This window comes from Rattus norvegicus, chromosome 15 (assembly GCF_036323735.1).
Source record: "Rattus norvegicus strain BN/NHsdMcwi chromosome 15, GRCr8, whole genome shotgun sequence".
Lineage (NCBI taxonomy): Eukaryota > Metazoa > Chordata > Mammalia > Rodentia > Muridae > Rattus > Rattus norvegicus.
This window is the reverse complement of record NC_086033.1, coordinates 102317837-102343040: the sequence shown is the minus strand read 5'-3', so window position 1 is coordinate 102343040 and position 25204 is coordinate 102317837. Positions and strand designations below refer to the sequence as shown.

Below are 25204 nucleotides of genomic sequence, written 5' to 3'. Positions count from 1 at the left end.
CCCATTTTGCATATATGCATATGTGAGTGGCATAGCTCGCTCTGTTCCATGCCTGCCTAACTCCAGGTCTTGATGAAAAGGACTGTGTCCCATGTCCTCCTCAGGAGCCAGACGGCCCAAACCTCAGAACACCTCCACCCTCTCAGCAGGCACACAAAGCCACTGTCCTGTCCTCAAAGCCAGAAGAGTGCTCGCTACTCTCTCTCTCTCTCTCTCTCTCTCTCTCTGTCTCTCTCTCTCTGTCTCTGTCCCTCTCTCTCTGTCTCTCTCTCTCTGTCTCTCTCTCTCTGTCTCTCTCTCTCTGTCTCTCTGTCTCTCTCTCTCTCTCTCTCTCTCTCTCTCTCTCTCTCTCTTTCTCTCTCCTTCCTTGAACCCGACTCTCCTGAAGAAGGAAGCAGACTTATCCAGCAGGCTCTCAGGCTACAATAGCATTGCAAACAGAACAGTTCTAGAACACAGTGTGAATCCTGAACGTAAACCGCAGAAACAAGAGCTCGTCTGTTGTCTCCTGAATGTACGGTACGCTGAGCACAGGAAACAGCAGCAGTGCATGCAGTAAACAGTGTTGCACCTACTCGTGTCATACGACAGGGCCAGCCCTGGGTGCCACCCTTGTAAAGGCAGGCACCTAGTCCCATAGACCGGCTTTCACCGAACACTGAATTGAGCAACCGTTTGCTCTTTGGGGCAAGCACTGTCTTAGGGGAATCAAGTCTTCTGTTTACCCAGCTATGCAAATAAAAATTGCAAGAGGAATAATAAAGAAAAGGAAAACACCTCGAATCTAGAAGTAGTGCAAGCTGCCCTTCTTAAGTTTCTGCCAGAATCCATCTAGTCACTTGTAAAACCCTAGAACATGAACGAGCGTTGTGCTGTCTCAACTATATTCTGGAAACTAAACGGCCAGTTTTCTACGTCAATATCTATCTGTAAATATATATATATACCAAGCGAGGAAGACCCAGAATGCTTGCACAAATCCTGGAAGAGTGGTCGCTCTTTCTGTTGATTCATGCTGGCCATCGTTCCTGCCCTCTGAGCCACTTCATACACACACACACACACACACACACACACACGCGCGCGCGCGCGCGCGCCAGTATGAGCAAGGGCTACTTATTTTCATGAAACGTAGATGAAGTATTAAGCTCAAGCCCTCAAGTTTGTAGGATGGATTTTTAAGGAAAACAACAACAAACTTCAATATGGTTCTTTTCCCTCTCCTCTGTGCCTGGTTTCTCAAAGACTCAATGAACCGGCTAAAGGGATCTCAGGGCGAGCGCATTCATGGATCTCAGTGGTGACATTTTAATGAGAATCAGATTTTGGTCGTAGGGTGGCCAGTCTTAGCTGCCCTACAGTCCCGGACAGATGATAGAATAGCCTTGTGCTCCACAATTACCTAAATTGATCCTACACTTCACCACCAGGGGTTCCCAAGCTCAGAAGACGCCCCACAAGACAGCCATCTGTAGACAGCGGGCATTGCAGACCCTCCCAGGGCAGAGTTATAAGGCCTGGCCTCCCCCCAGGGGGTCCCACAACCCGTCCATAAGAGGAAGCGCCCGCTAGGAAGCCAGCAAGGGGAAGGGATGGGGATGGGTCCCGAAGGGATGCAGACCATCCAGCGCCAGCATGGAGGGGAAGTCCTTGCAGTTGGCGACACCGGTGGAATCGGTAACGCACATCTTCCACAGGTTGGCAAAATAAGTGGCGGTGGTGATGACAGTGCCATCGATGGTGGAGACCTTCCAGTAGTCGGTGGGTAGTGTGGAAGACACCAGCACCCAGCCCGAGATGGAGACGACGAAGGCGATGATTTCCAAGGCCGTGCTAGCCATGCTGCCGGCTGCAGCAGCGTTCGCGCTGGTTCCGGATCCCTCGCCGGGGACCCCCGCGCGCCCAGCCCCGAGGCTCCGCCCCTGGTCACCGCCTCCGTCCCGCCCACTGGGCACTTGAGGGCGCTGGCGGACCCGCACCCACACCACTGCGGGTCAGGGCACTCAGGTCGCGCGACAAGATCTGGGGGTACCTACTTGGTCCCCCCGCCCCCAGCAGCTGGTCCGTCGTCCTTTGCAGTCACAAAGCCCTCTGGCCAGCGCTCCCCTGGGCCAGAGGTTCCCAAATCTCCCACAGAGGAGCCGCGGAAACTGGCTCCTTTATTGGTGTTTCAGGGACAACCAGATGTGGACAGCCTGCTGCGCCTCCCACCGAGCCACCCCCGACCCAGCCCTACCCGCGGCAAATAGCTTGGCTCACTGGGTGCCTTGCAAAAGCAGAACAACTTTGGTGTGCCCTGAAAGGATACGGTATGGTAATGCAGCCTCGCTTTGCTGAACGCAAAAGGCCAGTGTGCCACGCTTGTTGGAGTGACCCTGTTTGGCGAGTGAAGGAGAGTGTCCTGGGACTGAAACTGGCCTTGCCATTAAAATTCAGGGCTTTTCTGCCTAGTGTTATGCGGAACGTAGTAATCAAGTAGCTCAGGCCTAATTCTGAGGTAGCAGATGAGTCCAGCACAAGCTCCAGGGAGGCCCGTGAGGGTCTTTGCCGAGTAGGGCACTAGAGGTGGGGGCTGTCATTTGACTCATTTCCCCCCAGAGCAACACACTCTCAGTTTGGGGAGTCTGATCTGTGAGGGTCCCAAAGCATATTCTCTCTCTCTCTCTCTCTCTCTCTCTCTCTCTCTCTCTCTCTCTCTCTCTCTCTCTGTGTGTGTGTGTGTGTGTGTGTGTGTGTGTGTGTGTATATACCTATGAGTATGGAGGCCAGAGAGCAACCCCTGATGTCATCTACTTTGTTTTGTGAGACAGAGTCGCTTTCCCTGGGACAGGTCTTTCAGATTGACCTAGGCCCCTGACCAGTGAGCCTCAAGGATCCCCTTTCTTTGCCTTCCTTCCCAGCTCTATACCACCATCTGGTCTTTTACAGAGGGGCTGGGGATCTAAACTCCGGTCCTCAGACTTGAACTGCAGCCGAGTTACTGGTTGTGCTATCTCCCCAGCCCTCCTCGACTTCTGTTTTTACCTTGCTTGTGTGTGTGTGTGAGAGAGAGAGAGAGAGAGAGAGAGAGAGAGAGAGAGAGTATTCATGTGCGTGAGAGTTTTGTGAGTGTGTGCACATGCATGGGTGCATGAGTGTGTATTTGTGCATGCGCATGGTGTGTGCATGTGTGTGAGTGTGTGCACATGTGTGCTACTTGTGTGCATGTCTGTATGCGTGAGTGTGTAAGTGTGTGAGAATATGTGTGAGTGTGTGTGACTTTATGGTGTGTGAGTGTGTGTGTGAGAGTGTGTGTGTGTGTGTGTGTGTGTGTGTGTGTGGTAAGCTCTGAGATGTCAACTTTCTGTACCACTCCACCCCAGTGCTAGGATTTAAGATGCACACCAATATGCTCAGCTTTTATGGGGGTTCTGAGGATCTGAGTTCAGGTCCTCCTGCCCTGACTGAGCTCTCTCCCCAACCCCCACCAGCTTAAAACAAACAAACAAACAAACAAACCACTCCACATTTCCCACCTAATTGAAGAATAAACTCATTCATTCATCTTTTCTCTGCTGTCTCAAGATAAACACCAAGATCAAGGTGTCCTTCCAGCTCCTGAGGTCACAAATCTGGGCATAAATGAGAGAACAAAGACACTGGCTTCATTATGGGTTTATTATTGTCCACTTAAAGTTCGTGCAGTTCTTGGTGTGACCTTTTAGGATCTGCTTCTTGCCAAAAGTAACCAAAGGCCTACAACATATAAATCAGGCTGCTTCAGAGAAGCAGTTTCCTAGCCCAGCTTCACAATGTCCACACGGAGCTCCTGTGGCCCACTGTGAAGAATGTAACTGCTTGTTGCCTTTATAGTAACCGAGTGAAACACACTAAGACCTAAGATGACTGGGTGGCCATGAAGCAGATGCAAAGTTGGATGTTGAATTACTAAAACTTGGGTTTAGAAAGGACCATAGGAGCCCAGTCAGTCCTTGTCAGTCCATTTATAGAATATTACTGAGAAAACGGCCCACACTCCAGGGCCCAGGGTTTAACAAGTTATCTATTACTGTTTTGTTTCAATGCCCCCTTTAGTTTCAATATTGAACTTAAGTCCATCCCTGCCTGCTTTCTACCCAGTACTGCAATCATCTGAGGAAACACATCAGTCTCTCTCTCTCTCTCTCTCTCTCTCTCTCTCTCTCTCTCTCTCTCTCGGCTGTGCAACCTCAGGTAGGTGATGTTGCATGTGCAGGTCTCACGGCTGTGGAAAGGAACGTGAGGGACAGCATGGTTTGGTCAGTGGGCGGCAGACACAGTTACCTCCTATTCTGGCCCTGAGCTCTACTTGTCCCAGTGTGTTACTCTGGGTTCCCTGGTGGGCCAAATTGAAGAGCAAAGTTTGGGGAGCCTGTTCCTTATCATCTCCTATTTACTCACATCAGCACCCCTGGAATTGTGACTGCAAAGTGTCCTCTGTACTCTTTTATGATCTGCCACGAAGCACTCCCATCTCTGGGTTCCTGCCCTTTGTCATAGTCGCATGTTAAATTTCTTCCTGAACCCATTCCTGATCTTATGTTGTATTTCCAGCCTGCATATGCTCTGTGAAGATGGTTGAAATTGGTATTATCCAAATTAAATGTTTTGTCCTCCATCACAGGCTTTTTGTTCTGTCTGGATGATTAGTTAGCCATTTCTTGTTTTTACTTGACAGAAAAACATTGACCCACAAATATTTTGATACAAAAATATCTTTAGAGTTGCCGGTAGACCTCTAGTAGGTTTATGCTTACCAAGTGATTAGTTGTAAATTCCACTGTTTGGCCCCAAAGGCACATTTTTAAAGTTATAACTGTGGAAAATGTTTCTTGTTTTCTCTCTGAATGTTTAAAATGTAATATACTTCTTCTGTCTATTGCACTTGGGAGAAACAACCCATCAACCACGAGCTATGCTAACAAAGCTTTCAGAAGCAAGATATTTTGAAATCCAAGGGAGAACTCCACGTACCCCTGACCCTGCCTTACCTCATCACCCACTAATGAAGCCAAAACCTCCAGGGTACCCTGACTTTCCAAGCTCCCAGTAAAGCCACCCTAGGGATCCCAGCTCCAAGAGGCAGAGACTCATGAATATGTGTACAAACAATTTAACATAACAGATGGTGTGTATTAGGGAGAGAGAGAAGATTAATCTCTTTGTTGAAAACTTAAAAATAGAAATAGTCTATTACTGTAGAGATTGCAACATAGTTTTAACTTAAAACAAGTGGGTAGTGCCACAAATAATCCGTAAATCATGTCAGGATGACAGTGCTGTTAGTTCCTGAGCCAGGGTCGTCACGCCTGTGGACTTGACTGATGGGTTTTCCTCTTTTATTCTTTGCCCTTGCTATGAGATTGGACAATGTTAAGCTCCCTAGACTACATTATATATGCACTGAAAAAAGTTACATTTTTGGGGGCCCACAAGAATGGAAAAATACTTTCTTTAATGGCTAAAGACCAGTATATAATGAATCAAGCATTCAGTTTAGAAGTTTTATACCTTAAACTTTCAAAACAATGTAGTCAAAATGTTGCTCATGGCATCACAGTGTTCTAACATAAAAATGGGCAGAAAGTGAAAACGGACCACACAGGATATTTAAACAGAAAGATAAATGCCTTGTGTTTCTCTAAGATGGTGCAGTTCCGAACAACCTTCGTCTTTTCACTAGGAGTTCGTCTTTTCACTAGGAGTTCGTCTTTTCACTAGGAGTTCGTCTTTTCACTAGGAGTCAGCTCTCTGACGCCTTCATTTCACTAGCCATACCACCCTATTCCTAAGTGTAAAAACGAATTTATCAAGAAAATAGCCTTTTCTAATTAATTCAGTGTAACATCTTAATCATAACTTTCTCACTACAAAGTATCTTTTTCTACTCCAAGAAGCACTAATTGCAAATTACTAAGTTACAAATTCTGCTTGAAGATACTTTAGCCCCAGAATCGCAACATCCCACCCACTATCGAGGCTTTGGCATTAAAAGTGATTGTGTGGTATTATTGTGGCCATTAAGGAAAAATAAAGGATTCCCCACCCCCCAAACCCCAGTTGTTCAATGGGAGGGAAAACCTGTTTGGCAAACTGAACGGGAGATTTGCAGCAATTCTTTACTGGAGACTCAGTTCACCTGCCAAAGAACACAGGTGTGCCTTTCACTACAGCTCAAGGCTTTTCTAACCAAATTTGGTTTCAGTGTACATTAGCTCCTTCCTAGACCAGGGAGGCAGCAAGCTGTGAATCAGCCGGGAAGAAACAGAAGCTCTACTTAAAAGTGTTAAATAAAAAACCATTTAGCAACCAAGTACTGTGACAAAGACCTGTTACCAAAGGCACTAATGCCACAACTATTATTAAAGTAGCCTGTCTGTGACCTTCTCCCTAACGCTCGTCACTCTTGGTGTTCTCTGTAAGCTCTGTGGTGCTTGGAGTCTATTTAGTGTGAGAACTACAGCGACAAGAGAATTCAGGGAATAAACACTTTTATCCATGCACCGCTATACACACATATGTAGTCACGTGTACCTCACTGTACATGCAGGGACACACACATCTGCACTCTCACTCTGTTGCAAGTTGTAAGCACACCAATGGTTTTGTCTTTTTTTTTTTTTTTTTTTTTTTTTTTTTTTTGCCTCTGAGGCTGGACCCACTCATCAGAATCCCTCCCGGGCCTGTTACAGTCCATGCTGTATCTTGAGATTTGCTTTCCAGATGTCTGCTTGAAACTCTCCCATTCATGAGACACCTTGGGAACATTTGGATTCAGCAGCTCACAGCTGAATACCCTTCCAGTTTGAAGTGCCTCTCACTCTGAGGTGGAAACTCCCGAATTTGTAGGTGAACAGGGTGACTTCCTTCTGTTGGTCAGTAAGCATAAAATGTTCTAACTCAATTCACTCCCCCAGGTAGGGCCAGCAAATAAGTGTCTATTCTTCTGAACTAGTCATTTTTCTGGTTTACAACCTCTTTATTTGTGAAATAAAGGAGTTTCTAGGATCACCCAACCACCACCACCACCACCACCACCACCACCACCACCACCACCACCACCACCACCACCACTTCCAACACTAAAAGGATCCCAGGTTTTGATTCAATTATCCGTGGATAACATCAACAAGAAAAGGACCAGGAGCTTCCTTTGATACTCTTACTCGGCACTCTCTAGCCACACCCCCACCCTCACCCTCACTCTAGACCCATCCCCACCCTCACATGTCACTCCCCACCCCCTCACAACACTCGAGCCCCACCCTCACCCCTTAACATCACTCTCTAGCCCTACCTTTACCCCACCCTCACTCTAGCCTCACCCCCACTCTCACTTGTCACTCTCTACACACCCCTGCCCCTCACACCAACCCTCACAACACCACTCTTTAGCCCCACCCCACCCCTTCATCATATCACTATCTAGCCCCACCTCCATTCCCACAATCATTCTAGCCTTACCCCTACACATTACTCTCTAGCCCCATTCCCACCCTAGGGCACTCTAGTCCATCTCCATATATTTAAAGGAAGCTGTGGTTATGGATGGGGGGGTGTGGGGAAGAATCTTAAAAAGAAAACCTATATATCTAGTCCTACATTCTTTTTGTCCTTAATATTAGAAACATGGTAACCCATAGTGGTGAGATGAACTTATAAAGGCAGGTGATGTGGACCGACAACAGCCTATGGACATAAGTGGAAATTCTGTCTCTAGCTGTACCTTGCTCAGCTAACCGAAATGAAAATTACTTCCTTCGAGCTCTTGTGAAGATTAGACACAATGTATCCACAGGCCTGGGGCGGGATAGATACAAACACCGGGATGCACATCTAGTGCTCCTCCACTCTGAATGCGCCTGATCTCTTTGGATGCTGTTTGGTTTGCTCGAAGGTCTTCTCTCTGAAAGTGTATGACTACATTTTCTAAGGATGGTGTTGCTCAGAGCTGGGAATGAGGCTCAGTGGACAGAGGGTTTGCCCTGCAGGAGTCCCTGTAGTTAGTCTCCAGCATCACAAAAGTCCTGGCACGATGGCCAAGTCTGCCTCCAGACCCAGCCTCAAAAAATAGAAAAAGAAAATAGTGTAGAGTAGCTATAGACTGACAGTAAATGGATATGGATGAATTATTTTGCAAATTTTAAGCTAAAAAGGCAAAAAGGGTTGAACTGCCAACAAAGAAGAGGTTGGTGCCAAGAACTAGAGAAGAAAGAGACCAGGAAGCATATGGGAGGGGCCAAAGGAAGTTAGAAGAAGGGGAGAGAAAAACTAAGTTCAAATGAGAGTGGAGATCATTTAGATTGATAGGAAGAAGGGAAAACTCTTCACAGCTCTGGGTTTTCTGTATTATAGATCATTCTTTTCAGGGTGTGTGTGTGTGTGTGTGTGTGTGTGTGTGTGTGTGTGTGTGTGTGTGTGTGTGTGACAGAGACCCAGAGACACTGACAGAGACAGAGAGATTACTCCTGGACAACAGTCCCCGGATACATGGCCAGCTCCCTTCTACAGTCTACACTATTAAGAAATTGCCTCCAAGGAGAAGGGAGAGAAGAGAGGAGAAGGAGGAGGAGGAGGAGGTAGAGGAGGAGGAGGAGGAAAAAGAGGAGGAGGAGAAGGGAGAGAAGAGAGGAGAAGGAGGAGGAGGAGGAGGTAGAGGAGGAGGAGGTAGAGGAGGAGGAGGAAGAGGAGGAGGAGGAAGAGGAGGAGGAAGAAGAGGAGGAAGAGGAGGAGGAAGGCAATGACAACATAGGAAACAATGTAGAGGTGGGATGGGAGAAGGTTGGTGGGTGGGGGAATATCCTCATGGAGGAAAAAGGGAGGGGGAGGGGTTGGTGTGGGAGGGGCTTAGGGGTATGTCATTTGGGATGTAAACGAATGGAATGTTTAATAAAACGAAAAGGAAATAAAAGAAAAAAAAAAAAAAGAAATTGCCTCCAAGACAGCTCCCTGTAACTCGTGCAATAACTCATTCTGTGCCTACTAAGTGTAAGAACAACAAACACAGAGACCTGCCTTAAATCAATTCCAGCTAAACCGACTTAGGTTTATTTTTTCAGGAAAATTGTTTTCATAAGTAGAAGTGTTTGAACAGGTGCCCAGGGTCCTTACTTAATTTCAGCACGTTAAGTTCATTTTGCAACAGGTGAATTGAAGTTCACTAGTGTGCTTCATTGGAAGTGATGCTTCTCCACTATGTCATAGGTCAGAGTGGGAGCATTTTCATGAGTGTACACACACACACACACACACACACACACACACACACACACGTTTTTTTCTGCTACTCTGTGGCACCTGTGCCTTCCTGCTTTGATTTGTGGCCACCCTGTCAGCTAACATAGCTGAAGACCTGAAGAGGTTTGCTTAGCCAGTGAGACCTCCCTCCCCGCTGCTCTCCTGAAGGCACTACTCTGTAGAAGGTCTTGTTCACTGTGATAAAAGTTCTCCGTCTTATGTTGCTTTTTGGTGATTGTTGGTTTGGTTTGGTTTTTGTGACAGGATTTCTCTCTGTAGCTCTGGTTGCCCTGTAGACCAGGTGGGCCTAGAACTTGGAGATCCACCTGCCTCTGCCTCCCAAGTGCTTAGACTAAAGGTGTGCAGTGCTGCAGCATGGCTGAATTTTTGACTTATTTATACCAGCTGACCAAGACGCACTAAAATCAAAAAGGAAAGATCGGTCGTATTAGATGTTAAGTGCCTTTTTTCCTGCCCATTTGTTTTTGCTAGTGCCTGGTCCATTATCGCCTTTCAGTCAACTGCAGCTGCCCTAAACATGCTAGATACTTTACAGAAACAGTTAATTGAGAAGATGAGGCAATCAGAGACTGCTGAGCTACTCTGGGCCCAGGGAGGGCCAGCTGGGCAGGGGAGGATGGTGGCATGAGATATGTAGCCTGGTGGTGACTTCTGGAGACTAATGAGGTTGGGACTCTTCTCTATGAGGCCAAGGTTCCAACAACCTGAAGTTCACTTCACTTTGTCCTCACTTTGAAAAATAGCATTAATCATCCACTGCACAAATCCAGCATGTGTTTATCGTGTGCCTACAACTCCAGCACCCTTCCACACTAGGGTGGGGAACCAGACAAACCCTGTCCATGTGTACCTCACATCCCATTGGGGAAACGAAGGACAGGTTAAAAACTAAATCAGACTATTAGGTCATATCACACACACACACACACACACACACACACACACACACAGAGAGAGAGAGAGAGAGAGAGAGAGAGAGAGAGAGAGAGAGAGAGAGATAGCAGGGGGGCTGGTGGGAACAGAACTATGAATTATGTGTTTAGAAAAGGAGGGTGGTGACTTTAAAATCTCAAGTGGCCATGGAAGCCATCCCTGATTACTTTGGGTAAAGACTGAAAGAACTAAAGACAAAGGGTCTGTAGACGCTTGGGGAGGAACATTCTGGAGAGGGGCACTTACTGCACTTGCCTGAATAATACTGGAGTTGCCACCAGAGCACCTACAATAAGGAGAACAGAGACTGAATGGTGGGGTGGAAGACGGGGACAGAGAAGAGACAAGAATGAGGTATGGGCAGCTTGTCTGTGCATCTGCATATCTGTGGTCTGACTACATGTCTGTGTTTGTGTGTGATATGAACGCATCATGTATGTGCACTCATCTGTATGTATATGTGTCCGTGTCTGCGTTGTTCTTGTGGTGTTTGTCTGTCTGTCTACATGCCCATGTCTGTGTATGGGCATGTGCATATGCAGCCTTGTACACAGCCCAATAACCACTGAGCACACCGTTAGCTCTCACTCAGGGCGTGGCAGGGAGACTTTGATTACCTTTGAGATGAGATGTCCAGTATGTTTTGGAACAACTCTAGAGTTGCCAAGAAGGGAGGCAGAGGGACCGATGGGGATAATGGGGTGGGAACAAAGGGTCTAATCTTGAATTTTGATGTCTTTTGAGGGTAGAGATGGCAGGATTTGCCAAGAAGCTGGCTGAGATGTGTGGAGGAGGGCTGTATGGTGTCAGCCTCAGGAGAAATGGCACTATTGGTTAAGAGGAGGAAGCCCCTGGAGGAGCAGGTCTGAGTGCCATCAGGAGCTTAGCCTCAGAACCACAGAACATCAGACCCCAGAAAACATGAGAGGAAATGCCAAGAAGTGGGGTGAGCCTCCACATGCATAACTGGAAATAGAGCTCAGGTGGGCAGGGCACATTTGGAGTAGTCTGGGGTCTGAATAAATCCACAGGACAAACCAGATTCTCCAGGGCTGGGCGAAGTAGAAAAGAGAAGGCCCAGGTCCATCTCCCTCCTCACAGCCAAGAAGACAAGAGGGATGGGCAGAAAACACTGAGAGGCCAGAGTATCTGGGCAGGAGAAAGCCCAGGGTAAGAACCTGTGACCATGTGAGGAAGATGGTCTAAGGCGGACCATGTGGGGCCATTGATGTGGCCAGCCATGTGGAGAAGGACACACAGCTGTGACAAAAGGGGACAACATACAGGTCCCAATTAACCTTGACAAAAACTCTCTCAAGACAGAGACTAGGTGGTCCCTTTTTGAGTAGCACAGAGAAATGGAGCATGGGGAGGAAATGGCTCTCTTTAAAGGGAAGAGGTAAAAATGGTTGGGGTATAGGAAGCACAGTGGGGTCATGGAGAGCTTGTGTGTATGGAGGTGTGTGGGTGTGTAAGTGTGAGTGTGGGTGTGTGAGTGTGTGTGAGAGTGTGTGAGTGTGTGTGAGTGTGTGTGAGTGTGTATATGTGTGTAAGTGTGTGTGTGTGTGAGTGTGTGAGAGTGTGTGTGAGTGTGTATGTGTGTGTGTAAGTGTGTGGGGGTGTGTGAGTGTGTGTGTGAGTGTGTGTGAGTGTGTGTGAGTGTGTATATGTGTGTGTGAGTGTGGGGGTGAGTGTGTGAGTGTGTGTGTGTGTGTGAGTGTGTGTGTGAGTGTGTATGTGTGTGTAAGTGTGGGGGGTGAGTGTGTGTGGGTGTGTGTGAGAGTGCTTGTGGGTGTGTGTGAGTGTGGGGGGATGAGTGTGTGTGTGTGGTAAGAAACAGGTGAGGGCCTTCTGTTCAATGATGTTTTCGGCTATATATTTTAAAGATGTCCTTTATCTAAGCGGCTTGGATCCTGCCCCAGGGCATATAGCCCTGGGGGTTCCTAAGGGCAGGAACCACTATTGGCCATGACCCTGGAACTGTTCTAGTTCATCTCCCATAGAGGACCAACACACAGCTCCTGGTGGAAAATAATTCAGATGCAGCCTTTTCTATCCAACTTCCATCCACTTGACTTTGCACTGCCACACTTTAATTTGGAGACATTTAAAAGATAATTAGATGTAAATTTTATTGCTCTAGAATGCAAGATTTAAAAAGTACTCTCAAGATTATTTAATTTTGTGTTTTCAGATGAGGAAACTAGAATCCACAGACAACTTCTTAATGTATATTAAGTCATAAAATATATATATATATGAATATCATATCAATTGAATCAACATTTATATATGTCCATTCTTTCAAAATGCATGAATTTGAAAACTTGTCTAAGTAGAGTTCTGGGAAAAAAATCAGAATCACCATAAGGAAGATTTAAATAACATTTGAAAGTTGAAAGCTGCCCTACTTTTCCCAAATATAATCCTGCTGGTAAAATGTTTATAAACAGGGGCTTAAGCAACGTCTTAGTGAGTAAAGTCTGTGGCACAAATGAGGGATCCCCACAACCTATGTAAAGTCAGATATAGCCTGAGATCTCACTGACTCTGTCCTGGTTAGTTTATGTCAACTCCACACAAGTTAAAGTCATCAGCGAGGACAGAAGTTCAACTGAGAAAATGCCTTCGTATGAACCAGCTGTAGGCAAGCATGTAAGGGCATTTTCTTACTTTAGTGATTGATGGTGGAGGACCCAGCCCATTTTGGGTAGTGCCACCCTGGGCAGGCAGTCCTGTTTCTATAGAAAGCAGGCTGAACAAGGCAGGAATGCAAGCCAGTAAGCAGCACCCCTCCATGGCCTCTGCATCAGCTCCTGCCTCCAGGTTTCTGCCCTGTTGAGTTCCTGACCTGACTTCCTTCAGTGATGAACCATGATGGAGAAACATAAGCTAAATCCACCCTTCACTACTGTGAAGGTTTGTATACACTTGGCCCAGGGCCTGGCACCATTAGGAGGTATGGCCTTATTGGAATAGGTATGTCACTGTGGGCATGGGCTTTAAGACCCTCGTCCTAACTGCCTGGAAGCCAGTCTAGTGGCCTTCCGATGAAAATATAGAACTCTCAGCTCCTCCTGCACCGTGCCTCGCCTGGATGCTGCCATGTTCCCACCTTGATGATGGACTGAACCTCTGAACCTGTGAGCCAGTCACCAATTAAATGCTGTCCTTGCAAGAGTTGCCTTGGTCATGGTGTCTGTTCACAGCAGTAGAACCCTGACTAAGACACAGCTAAGTTGCTTTGCTTATGGCGTTTCATCACAGCCACAGTGACCCTAACTATGGAAGTACCTATGGCAAAATGGGAGTCCAAGTCCCGAATCCTGGGAAGCTCATGAGCCAGCCAGCTAGCTTAGCAAACATAACATCAAACAAGAGACTGTTTAAAACAAGGACGCCATCAGAGGTCCCTAGCGGCCCCTTGGTGCAGAACCAGCTGACTCTGGATGACTGAACAGTAACCGGGAAAAGGAAACAGCAAAGGGCTGAATGCTGATGACGCGGTAAAAAAGGGACGCGCCCCTCTGTGGTCCCGAGCAATGGCTGTTTCTGTTTGAATTAGGGTCTGTGAGTGTGAAGAGCAGAACAAAGGGGGCGTCGACGTTTTTACCTGTGATTATTATGAATGCCACACCTCTAGGACGAGGGGGCGGGGGGGCGGGGGCGATGAGTCTTCCTAACAAGAAACATGCGGGACGCCAGCTACTTCCTCACACAATTTGTCCGTCTGTGTAATCCTCTGGTGTTTACAATGGCTTTTTTGCACCACTGAGAACACAATATGAAAGGTTATATTGTAATTCTTTTGGCACAGCCTACACAGCACCCACGGAATTTGGTTAAGCAGCCTGAATGAGGTTCTGTTTGCCCTTCGGTCTCTAGCGCTTCCATACTGGATGGGAGAAAAGCACTGATCAGAACTCTGCTATAACCTGCTCATTTCCACATGTGACCAAGAGGAGTTAAAACATTAAAATATGGACACCAGAGAAATGGGGATGCTATAGCATTCAATAAAGTCACCGAGCTTAATTTTATTAGTCGAAGGGATAAATGACTTAAAATACTGAATGGAACATTAAGTGTAAACTTTCTTTAAAAAAAAACTGCTGTAATTGTCTAATCTTTGTTCTGTCTGTAAATAAACTTCTGTGAATGAATATCTTCTATCTATAACCTTGCTATGAAAATGATGTCTTGTCATGTATACTTTAAATATACTTCCAACTCAGAAAGTGTAGCTTTTCTTTTTGTTTTGAAAAAAATTTTTTGTTATTTTTTGAGACTGGGTTTCTCTGTATATCCCTGACTGTCCTGGAACTCACTCTGTAGACCAGGCTGGCCTTGGACTCAAGAGATTCACCTGCCTCTGCCTCCGGAGTGCTGGGATTAGAAGCATGGGCCACCACAGCCCAGCTTTTGAAAAAAGGAATTTACTTACAGTTTTCATTCATTCATTCATTCATTCATTCATTCATTTATTATTTATCGGGGGGCACGTGCATGCAGGACAGCCCTGAGAGCCATTTCTTTCCCTCTGCATTGTGCTGTTTCCCATGTCCTGTTTCCCAGGAATTAGATGGCCGATCTTGGCAGTATGGTGAGCCAGCCCAGAAAGCTGACATTTCTTTTCCCTCTTTATATCTGTTTTTATGACATGGATCTAAGTCCTGAGCCTGCTGGCTCTGAATTCTGTGAGCTCTCTCTCAGGCCTCCTCTCCCAGGAGACAGACAGACAGACGCACACGCACGCACATGCACACACCCTGGCCTTCTGTCTTCCTCTTACCCATCTTCTCCTCGAATCGGCTGCCGAGAGTTCCGGCATCCCTGCTCTGTTGACCTTTCTCTCAAGTTCCAATAAAAAAAAATTTTGAGTTTCTACCTGGGTCTGTTCTGTTGTTTGTGTTGTGTTTGTTTTTATTTTTTATTTTTAATTACAAGAATAGGGAACAGGAGGGAGAGTTCTGCTCTCAGGTGACATCCTGGAACCACACAGTATGAATTTAGTATGAATTTAATTCGCTGCTTAGAATCTGCCAGAAAGAGTTATGTGGGAGTCTCTCTTACAGGTTAGGGCTGAAAGTATTGAGGTTGCAGGGTTTTGTACCTCTCCTTCTATCAGCCAGTGATTTCTTAACCTTTAAGGTATTTATGTGTCTCGTATAAGAAAAGAAAAAGCTAAGTGACCAATATTACCTATGTCTCCAATGATACCTACTTAAATGGCATTGATCTGCTCTCTACAGCAGTTGGAAAGTTCTGGATCACTCTTGGTCTCAAGGCAGATAGTTTTTTTAAAGACGGGGTCTCACCTAGCTTATCCTGGCCTCAAACTCATGCTACAGCTGAAGCTATACCTTGGAGCCTGCTGCTTCCACATTCAAAACACTAGGATTGCCGGACAAGCTCCTCTGGTCTATAAGATGTTGGGGACGGAGCCAGGGCTTTGGGAATGCTAGGTAAGCACTCTGCAGACCGAGTGTGTTTCTTGAAAGGATGGGTTTCAGAGTCTACGCATGATAATGTTTGCTTGCCTGCCCCAGAACAAACATGACCACGGCCCTTCATTGTCACAGCTATGACTAAGACTGCCACCTTGACCCCTGGATTCCTGTATCAGTTAGTGAGTGCAGCTTACAGGATTCCAGTGCAATACTTAGCTTCTAGTAACACCGTGGTGAAGATGAGCCCAACTTTTGACCATGTCGAACTCATCCTGTTTTAACTGTGTGCATTCTGGTGCAAATAGTCTTTGCATAGATGAAATAGTGGCTTTTACTATACAATCCCACCTGTCGTGTGCCCTGACTCTTATAGTTGTAAAGGACTAAGCATGAGTCCCATTTTTATGTGTAAAGAGTATAAAAGAAGTGGGAGTATTATCCAACAATTAAACTTCAGCTTAGTGGGTGGAAATAGCATGCACTGGCATTATTTTTTTCTTTTGGGGGTGTGTGTTGGGCAGGGGGCGGGGATGTGTTATGGACACGTTCACGTGGGTATTGTGGCTGGCAGCAGCTGATCCCAGAGGCATCTTCCTCAGTCTCTCACATTTTGTTTTTAGAGAGAAGGGTGTCTGTCTTGGAACCTGGATCTCATTAATTTGGCTGGAGTGGCTGGCCACTTTGCTCTAGGGATCTCCATGTCTCTGCCCCTGAGCTCTGGGTTGCATCCAGGTGATGGCACCTGGGATCCGAGTGTGGCACAGGGACCTGACTTCAGGTCTTCATGCTGTGTACTCCCATAGTTTCTTCTCTTGCTGCTGTGGTAAAATGCTCTGACAAGAGCATAACCAGAGAAAGGGTTTATTTGACTCACTATTCCAGTCATAATGGAACCACAGAGGCAAAACTAGAGGGAGCTGGGCCACATTAAATCCAAAGTAAGAAGAGGCATGGGTCTCCACATGCTAGCTCTATTTTATGCAACTCAGAGAATGGTCCCAGCCACAGTGAAGATGGGTCCCCCTGTAGGTGGATGTCATTATGCAGGTGAGGGCTGGCACAAGTTAGATCAAGGCCATGATTGGACAGTAAAAGAATAAGGTGGGGACAAAGTTTTTGTAGGGAGGAAGAGAAGGGAAGCAGAGAAAAATCAAGATGAAGACCACAGAGCCGGATGGTCCAGATTCAGGTGGACCTGGGTCGATTTTATCTTGTCTAGGTGGGCAGTTTAAATCTTCATTAACTGGCAGTGAATTTGTTGTATGGATGAATTGTGGATTGGGAATTCAACATGTAAAACTAATTGATAAATTACAGTTTTTGGAACTTTGATTTTATCCGGCTAAAGAAGACAGTGTGTGAAAGAAATGGCTGAGAGGCAGTTGGAGCGTGCGGATCCGGTTCTGTTGCCCTCAAGGACATCACACAAGGGCCCGCAGAAGGAGGGGTGTGTGTGTGTGTGTGTGTGTGTGTGTGTGTGTGTGTGTGCCAGGCATGGTAACTACTGCCTAGGGAACCGCACAGAGAGGGCAGCTAAAAGGGAGACAGCAGCCCATGTGGTAGAGTAGCAGCCAGAGTGAGCGAATCCAGCGCTGGATCTGATAGAAAATGTTCCTTTTTAAATTTTTGCCAAAACATCCCCCTCCTCAATTAAGTTAATCACTCAAAAACATCTCCAGAAACAAAACTTAATCTAGACAGTCCTTCCCAGGCCTGGAATTTAATGGGCCCAAAATTCATCTTCTCTCTTGTTAGGAGTTTAGAGTTCCAGCACGCCTAACCATGGAGAGGGGGAATAAAGACTGTGAGAGGACATGGCCGCCTTCTGCTCTTCAGTGCCAACAAAACAAAACCATGTCAGAATTGGGGGAGAAAAGGGAAAGATGAGGAGGAGGGGGGAAGTCTCCATCCAATACAGAGCCAAGATGGTGAGAAGATGACAGAGTGTGAACACACAAGATGGTGTGTGAGCACACATGACAGAGTGTGAGCACACATGACAGAGGGTGAGCACTCATTACACAGGGTGAGCACACATTACAGACAGTAAGCACACATGACAGAGTATGAGCTCACATGACAGAGTGTGAGCACACATGACAGAGTGTGAGCTCTCATGACAGAGTGTGAGCACACATGACAGAGTATGAGCTCACAAAACAGAGTGTGAGCACACATGACAGAGTGTGAGCACACATGGTAGAGTGTGAGCACACAAGATGGTGTGTGAGCACACATGACAGAGTGTGTGCCCACATGGCAGAGTGTGAGCACACATTACACAGGGTGAGCATACATGATATGAGTGTGAACACACATGAACAGACAGGAGAGTTGGAGCCCTGAAGAAACCTCACAGTGCTGTAAAGAGTTTGCTCCCCCTTACACACACTGGCTTCACCCCCACCCCCATTTGTGTGCATTTATTCATATTGTCCGTTTGAAACCTAAAGCAGGAACCTACAACCTGTCACTCTGAAGTTCCGGTCTCTCTAACAAGAAGGAAAGGAAGCAGAGTCTGCTTTACTCTAAACAGAGTGCAGGGAGTCTGCTTTACTCTGTGCACGTGGGCGGCCCGGTGTTCTTTAGCTCTATTGGAGGGGGTTGGCACTTTTGTTTATTTTCATTCCTGGAGTCAAGCACTTTTTAGAAGGTCCCTCGGCAGGTTAATGACAGAGCTCAATTTAGCATGCACAGCTGCTGACTTCTCAGTTGTGGCCCTGGGCCACTGGGCCACGTGGCCAATGTGCCTGCCTGGTGTTCCAAATCACACACTTGTCCACAGCAGGGACCTTCCTCAGCCCATCGTTGTGAGGTTTTATTAAGCATAACTCGGAGGAAAGAACCGAACGCCTAAACCTTGAAACTTAAAAGCTACAGCCTGACTCTTTCGGTTCTGAACAAGCAAGTGTCACATAGGAGTAAGAAATTGGTGGTGTTGGTGTCAGTAGGCAAACCCCGATACCCACCCCCAACCCCTGCGGTCCAAACAAAATTTGCCCAATTATCACCGCCATCTAAAGCACGTGCATTCATATTCTAAAGCAAATCATCCAGGCGCACATGAAATCGTGGTGTTAAGACCATAGGTGTGGCATGATTATATCTTCACAGGTAAGAAAAGCAACCACCTTTAAGAATGAAGGCAGTCCCCGCCTCTCCTCTTCTAGTTCTCTTTTAACAGGGTCGCATGTACAACAAACACGCTAAGGATAATATTGAATTTCTGATTCTCCTGTCTCCTCCTTCTGAGTTGAGACACCCTGCCTGGTTTTACTTCGTGCTAGCCAAGCACCAACAAGGAGCTCCATTCTTGGCCTTCTATCTTCGTACTTTTTTAATTTAACTTTTATTTTTACAGTCAGGTCTTACTGTGTAGTCCTGCCTGGGATGGTATTCCTTATGTAGCTGTGGGAAAGGAGGAGAAGCAACAGATATGACAATGAGGAACCGGGGCTGCCGGGGCTGCCAGGCACGGGGCTGCCGGGCAAAGACGCGACTGTAAGCAAAAAAGAGCAACGTGAAGGGACCCAATCACAGCTCTGTGGTTTTGATTAAAAGGTTTTAGGGAATTGTATCTAATGCTAAATTATAGTGTTCGCTGGGACCAACATGTTTGAGAAGACAATGGTTTAAGAACACAACAACGAAATTCCTCAAACGTCTCTCCATCTCCAGGCTGTAACTTCCATCAGGGTAGTAAGAGACCACTCGGTGATCTTTCCGCAAGGATAAAGCAGGTGGGGTGAACTGGTGTCTTTGAGGTTTAGAAGAATACATAGATGCATTTAGAATATCTTTTGGAACCGCGCAAGGAAAGTTCTCCATCGCGATGGAGTTATCTGCTAGCAGGATCTCCCGCCAGCCTGCTCTGCACACAGCCCGCTACTATCTAGCTCCTGGTTGCTCTCTTCCCATTGGCCGCTTGGTGTTATCTGTCCGTGGGTTTTCCCAGTCTTTAGCTTAGGTATCCTTGCTGTACCAGCTTCTCTATTTCTCCTTTATAAAAACACTCCCAGCAGTTCCCATGGCCTTATTAATATTTTCTTGTATCTCTATTTATTTTGTAAGTTCATAAAGTCAAAAGATGCTCCAACATACAACAAAGACACATGCTCCACTATGTTCATAGCAGCCTTATTTATAATAGCCAGAAGCTGGAAAGAACCCAGATGCCCTTCAACAGAGGAATGGATACAGAAAATGTGGCACATCTACATAATGGAGTACTACTCAGCTATTAAAAACAATGACTTCATGAGATTCATAGGCAAATGGACGGAACTAGAAAATATCATCCCGAGTGAGATAACCCAATCACAAAAAAACACACATGCACTCACTGATAAGTGGATATTAGCCCAAAAGCTTGAATTACACAAGATAAAATCCATAGACCACATGAAGCTCAAGATGAAGGATGACCAAAGTGCAGATGCTTCAGTCCTTCTTTGAAAAGGAAACAAAAATACTCACAGGAGGAAATACAGAGACAAAGTTGGAGCAGAGACTGAAGAAAAGACCATCCAGAGTCTGCCCCGCCTGGGAATCCATCCCATATACAGACACCAAACCCAGTCACTATTGCTGAAGCCAAGAAGTGCATGTTGACAGGAGTCTGATATAGCTGTCTCCTGGGAGGCTCAGTCAGAGCACGACAAATACAGAGGCAAATGCTCAAAGCCAACCATTGAACTGAGAATGGGGTCACCACTGGAGGAATTAGAGAAATGATTGAAGGAGCTGAAGACATTTGCAATCCCATAAGAACAACCATACCAACCAACCAGAGATCCCAGGGACTAAACCATTACCCAAAGACTACACATGGACAGACCCATGGCTCCAGCTGCATATGTAGCAGAGGATGGCCTTGTTGGGCACCAATGGAAGGAGAAGCCCTTGGTCCTGCCAAGGCTGGAACCCCTCCCCCCAGGTTAGGGGGATGTCAGGGCAGGGAGATGGGAAGGGGGTGGGTCTTTGGGTCTTCTCCTCATAGGATAAGAGGGAGGGGGGATAGGATAGGAAACTTATGGACGGGAAACCAGGAAAAGGGATAATAACACTTGAAATGTAAATAAAAAAGTATCCAATACAAATATATTTTTAAAAAGTCTTTAAATCTTGAACTTTTTACTTTATTTATTTTTACTTTTTTTTTTTTTTTTTTTTTTTTTTTTAGAGATGGGGTTCTATTAACCCAGGCTGGCCTTAAACTTGCTATTTTATGTATCCTAGGATGGCCTTGAATTCCTGAACCTTCTACCTCCATCCCCCAAGCTGTTAGGGTCACAAGTATGCATCACTGACCAGCTCTACCAATGCTGCCTTTAACGCTGATGTGAAAAACCTGAGGCAAGGAATGTAAAAGGAAACCAATGTTAGGAAAGTAACTAAAATCCACTGACTACTGGAGAAGCACAGTGCCTGAGCGCTGCCTCTGGGTGACAAGTCATTATGGACTGGTTCTACTGCTCTCACAGAATAGCCCTACTGTGCTGTGCAGCCGTGGAACAAAGCACCCTGTCTACTCTTGCTTCGAGTGAATGTCCATGAGGAAGCAGACTGGCACCGAGGCTGCCACTTCACTGCAGTGCAGAAGAGAGTCTGGTATGTTGAATTAATAGCTAGGGAAGGATCCATGTAGAGAGTAAGAGAGATAGGGAGAGGTTAGGCCTGGGCTAGCTGTTGGCGCTTCACTCATAGCCTGAGGTAGGATTAGCTTCTCTGTTTGTTAGCTTGTTTGTTTGTTTGTTTGTTTGTTTGTTTTTGTGGCTATTCAGTGAGAGTCCAGTCTCTTCTGACAGGAACTAAGGCTGGAATGTCTTATCTACTACAGACAAACGGTACACACTGACACTGATACTTTCTACATACCGATGACTGATACTTTCTACATACTGACACTGATACTTTCTACACACTGACACTGATACTTTCTACATACCGATGACTGATACTTTCTACATACCGATGACTGATACTTTCTACGTACCGATGACTGATACTTTCTACATACTGACACTGATACTTTCTACATACCGATGACTGATACTTTCTTTCTTCCTTTGTTTTGTTTTCGTTTTTGTTTTTGTTTTGAGACATAGTTTCTCTGTGTTATAGCCCTTGGGTCTCCAAGAATTTAATATGCAGAAGAGGGTGGCCTGGAACTCACAGAGATGCCCCTGCCCCTGCCTCTGGAGTGCTGGGATTAAAGGCGTGTGCCACCATGGCCAGTCAGTAATTAATTATTTCTTAATTCATATGATCTAAACTTTCCTACCTTTTTATGCTGTTAGAAGAAAAACACCAGCTTATCATATCCTTCAGTGAAAACAGCAAAGTAGAAATTTATTGTCAAGCCTCACTAAAAAAGCAATTCTGTATAATGCACAGGAGAGTTGTATCCAAAGAAGACAGTTATTGCTCCTACACAGACACAGACACAGACACACACACACACACACACACACATACACACTCACACTCACACACACATATGTACACACACACACATACACACACATACTCACACACTCACACATATACACACATACACATACACTCACACTCACACACACATATGTACACACACTCACACATACACACACATACACACACATACACACATATACACACACTCACACTCACACACACATACGTACATATACACTCACACATACACACACACTCACACACACATACGTACATATACACTCACACATACACACACACTCACACACACATATGTACACACACATACACACACACTCACACATACACACACTCACATACACACACATACATACACATACACACACACTCACACTCACACACATATGAACACACATACACACACACACATACACATACACACACACTCACACTCATACACATATGAACACACATACACACATACACACACACATACACATACACACACACATACACACACACATACACACACACATACACACAAACCTATGTCCTTTTCCTTCGAGTGTGTTACTTTTCTGTTACTATGATAAAATACCACTACTAAGGTTACTTACAGACAAAAAAGAGTTTATTTGGGCTTACAGTTCCTGAGAGAAGACTCTGTCATGGCGAGGAGGCCTGACAACACACAACAAGTCTAAGAGCAGCTGGAGCAAAATGCTAAGAGCTCACATTTTATACCACAAGAACAAATCGGAGAGAGCAACTGTCTAGTTGTCTCCCAGAAAAATCGAGTGTCTGTAGCTTTAAAATATAAGAGAATTTCTATTTTTAGGGATTCAGCTCCCATATTGCTAGTTAAACACACCGTGATCCTTATTTTAAAATTAGGGGACGGGGCTTAAAATGCAAAATAGCTACATCACTGCTATTGTATTTAAATTCTCTATATTTTGTTGCTTAAGAAAGATGTTCCGTTTCCTCTTATTGACACCTGATACAGTTGAGTAGGCAAAGACCTTTTCTAAGAACTTAGCGTGTGAATTTTGGTAAGTAGCTTCCTTTACATTTCATTTGAGAAGACAGAAGGACTATCCTGTCACCCTTCCTACTATAATAGACCATTGTAAAACCCAGTGTATGTCAAGGAAATATTTCAGTGGATAAGATAATATTAAAAACATATGCAGGGGGGTTGGGGATTTAGCTCAGTAGTAGAGCGCTTGCCTAGCAAGCACAAGGCCCTGGGTTCGGTCCCCAGCTCCGAAAAAAAAAAAAAAAAAAAAAAAAAAACATAGGCAGGAGACCGTTGATAAACACAAGGAATTTTTTTAAATGTATGGGTAGCAGGTGTTACCTTCCTCCTAAATACTCATTCTCCTTTATGCAATTTCTGAGTTCCCTTTGCTAGAAGGAAGTCCTAGAGCGTGTGCCTTCCTTGATCCGAGTGTACTCAGGCAGATAGATGGGAGGGAAGAAGTAGCTGAGGCCACCTAGGCGGCTGCCCCACCGCGGGCCCTCCCTCTCCGGTGGATTTGCTGCTTGACTGTCTGGTAATTCAACACCCTGTTTCCTTCCCGTAGAGATCGCATGACTGCCGAAAACGTGCCCTGCGTCTTTGTCTCACGCCATTCATAAATATTGTGGCTTAAACAAAGACCTTTCACATCTCACATGTCCCCAAATAAACAGCAGCTCTGGAAATGTCAGAGGGCGCTCAGAGCACAGGAAGTGGGTTCTGTAAAACGGATTGGAACCATTCACTCCCTGCTCCGTGGCAACTTCCGGCAGCGCCCACCCACCCCTCCCTCCACCCCCACCCGGACCCGCCCTCTATCCTACAAACTGAGAAGAAACAACTGCAGGTGCCTGGAATTATGAACCTGATTGTACACTCTGGTTGGCGTAGGAGCACTAAAAATCGTTATCAGCGCACAGCGGCATGGTCTGCTGTGCAGGATTTACTCACTGCCCAGGCCTTTCCAGTTAATGATCATCGACCCCGGGTTTGACGTTAGGATAATTAACAAGATTTCCTTCACTATCTTTTTTTTTTTTTTAAACTGAGACCAGTAACCTTTTTGTCATCCAGCCTGACCTCCAACTTGTGATGCTTCTGCCTCGACCCTTTGAATGCATGAGCCAAGCCCTCTCTTGCCTTCAGTATTAAAAGCAACACTGAATAAGCATATTCTAAAGTGTATTTATTTGCACATTTGTGTGTGCACACACACACACCACAGCAAAAGTGTGTAGTTCACAGAACAATGTGCAGGGGTCACTTTTCTTCTTCCACCTTGTGGGCTCCTCGGGTTGGAGTCTACGCCAGGGTATCTTTACCTACTGAGCCATTTTGCTGCCCAAATCAACTATATGCATAAGCTAGTACTGAGGGAGAGCTACCAAGTCAAGGAGCAGTATCAAACTCCAAGTCACCAGAAACTATTGTAGACTTGAACTGGAATCGGAGTGGATTCACTTGTCTATAAACTCTAGAGATGCCCCGCGCTTTCCTCAAAAAGAATTAGTGTGGTGTCGCAGAGGAGTTGGGCAAGAAATCGGTGTCCTACAAACGGCTTTTGGGAAGTGCAAAAGGACCCACGTGGGCACGAGTGCACCTTGTGAAGCCAAAAATAATAAAAGGTTACGGGAGAGTCAGGTGACTAAGTTATTCCAGCCTAGAGGCAGACTCATGAGGATGCTAAACACTGCAAAAGACTGGAGTCCCCGATGCCCTTGACCAAGCACACAAAACTGCATGTTAATGAGGCCAGTGGGTCTCAGTTCCTTCCAACCCGTTTTCTGAGTTACGTGGCACATTCTTTTGAAGGAATTATCTTTAGTCGTTTCAATTCGCTGGAAGTCTCACTTCGTGTGGGAAATATCCCACAAGATCTGGTACAAACTGTCCGTAATGGGGAGGAAAGCCCTGCTAACTTACTGGCCAGCCGAGTCAGCCAGCAAAAGCAACAAGAGATCTGGGGAGTTCCTGTAAGTTTTCCTTTTGACTCTTTTCAAGATGGCGGTCTGGCTCATCTTACCTCCAACTCCTAGCCAGCCAAGGGTGACCTGAAATTCCTGCTCCTTTTGCTCCACTCCTCCCACGC

At 45.9% G+C, this 25204-nt stretch overlaps 1 protein-coding gene across 2 annotated transcripts in view; it reads right to left on the bottom strand.

Moving 5' to 3' along the window:
* Positions 1–25204, bottom strand: part of Cldn10 (claudin 10) — a 91732-nt gene that overhangs the window by 18549 nt on the left and 47979 nt on the right. The window contains exon 2 of one of the 2 annotated variants that reach the window (NM_001106058.1): positions 1622–1849. In NM_001106058.1, the coding sequence (NP_001099528.1) occupies positions 1622–1849 (228 nt within the window). Of the gene's footprint in view, positions 1–1621; positions 2893–25204 lie in introns of those variants that run through there. The other variant, XM_063274174.1, reaches the window with a different exon arrangement.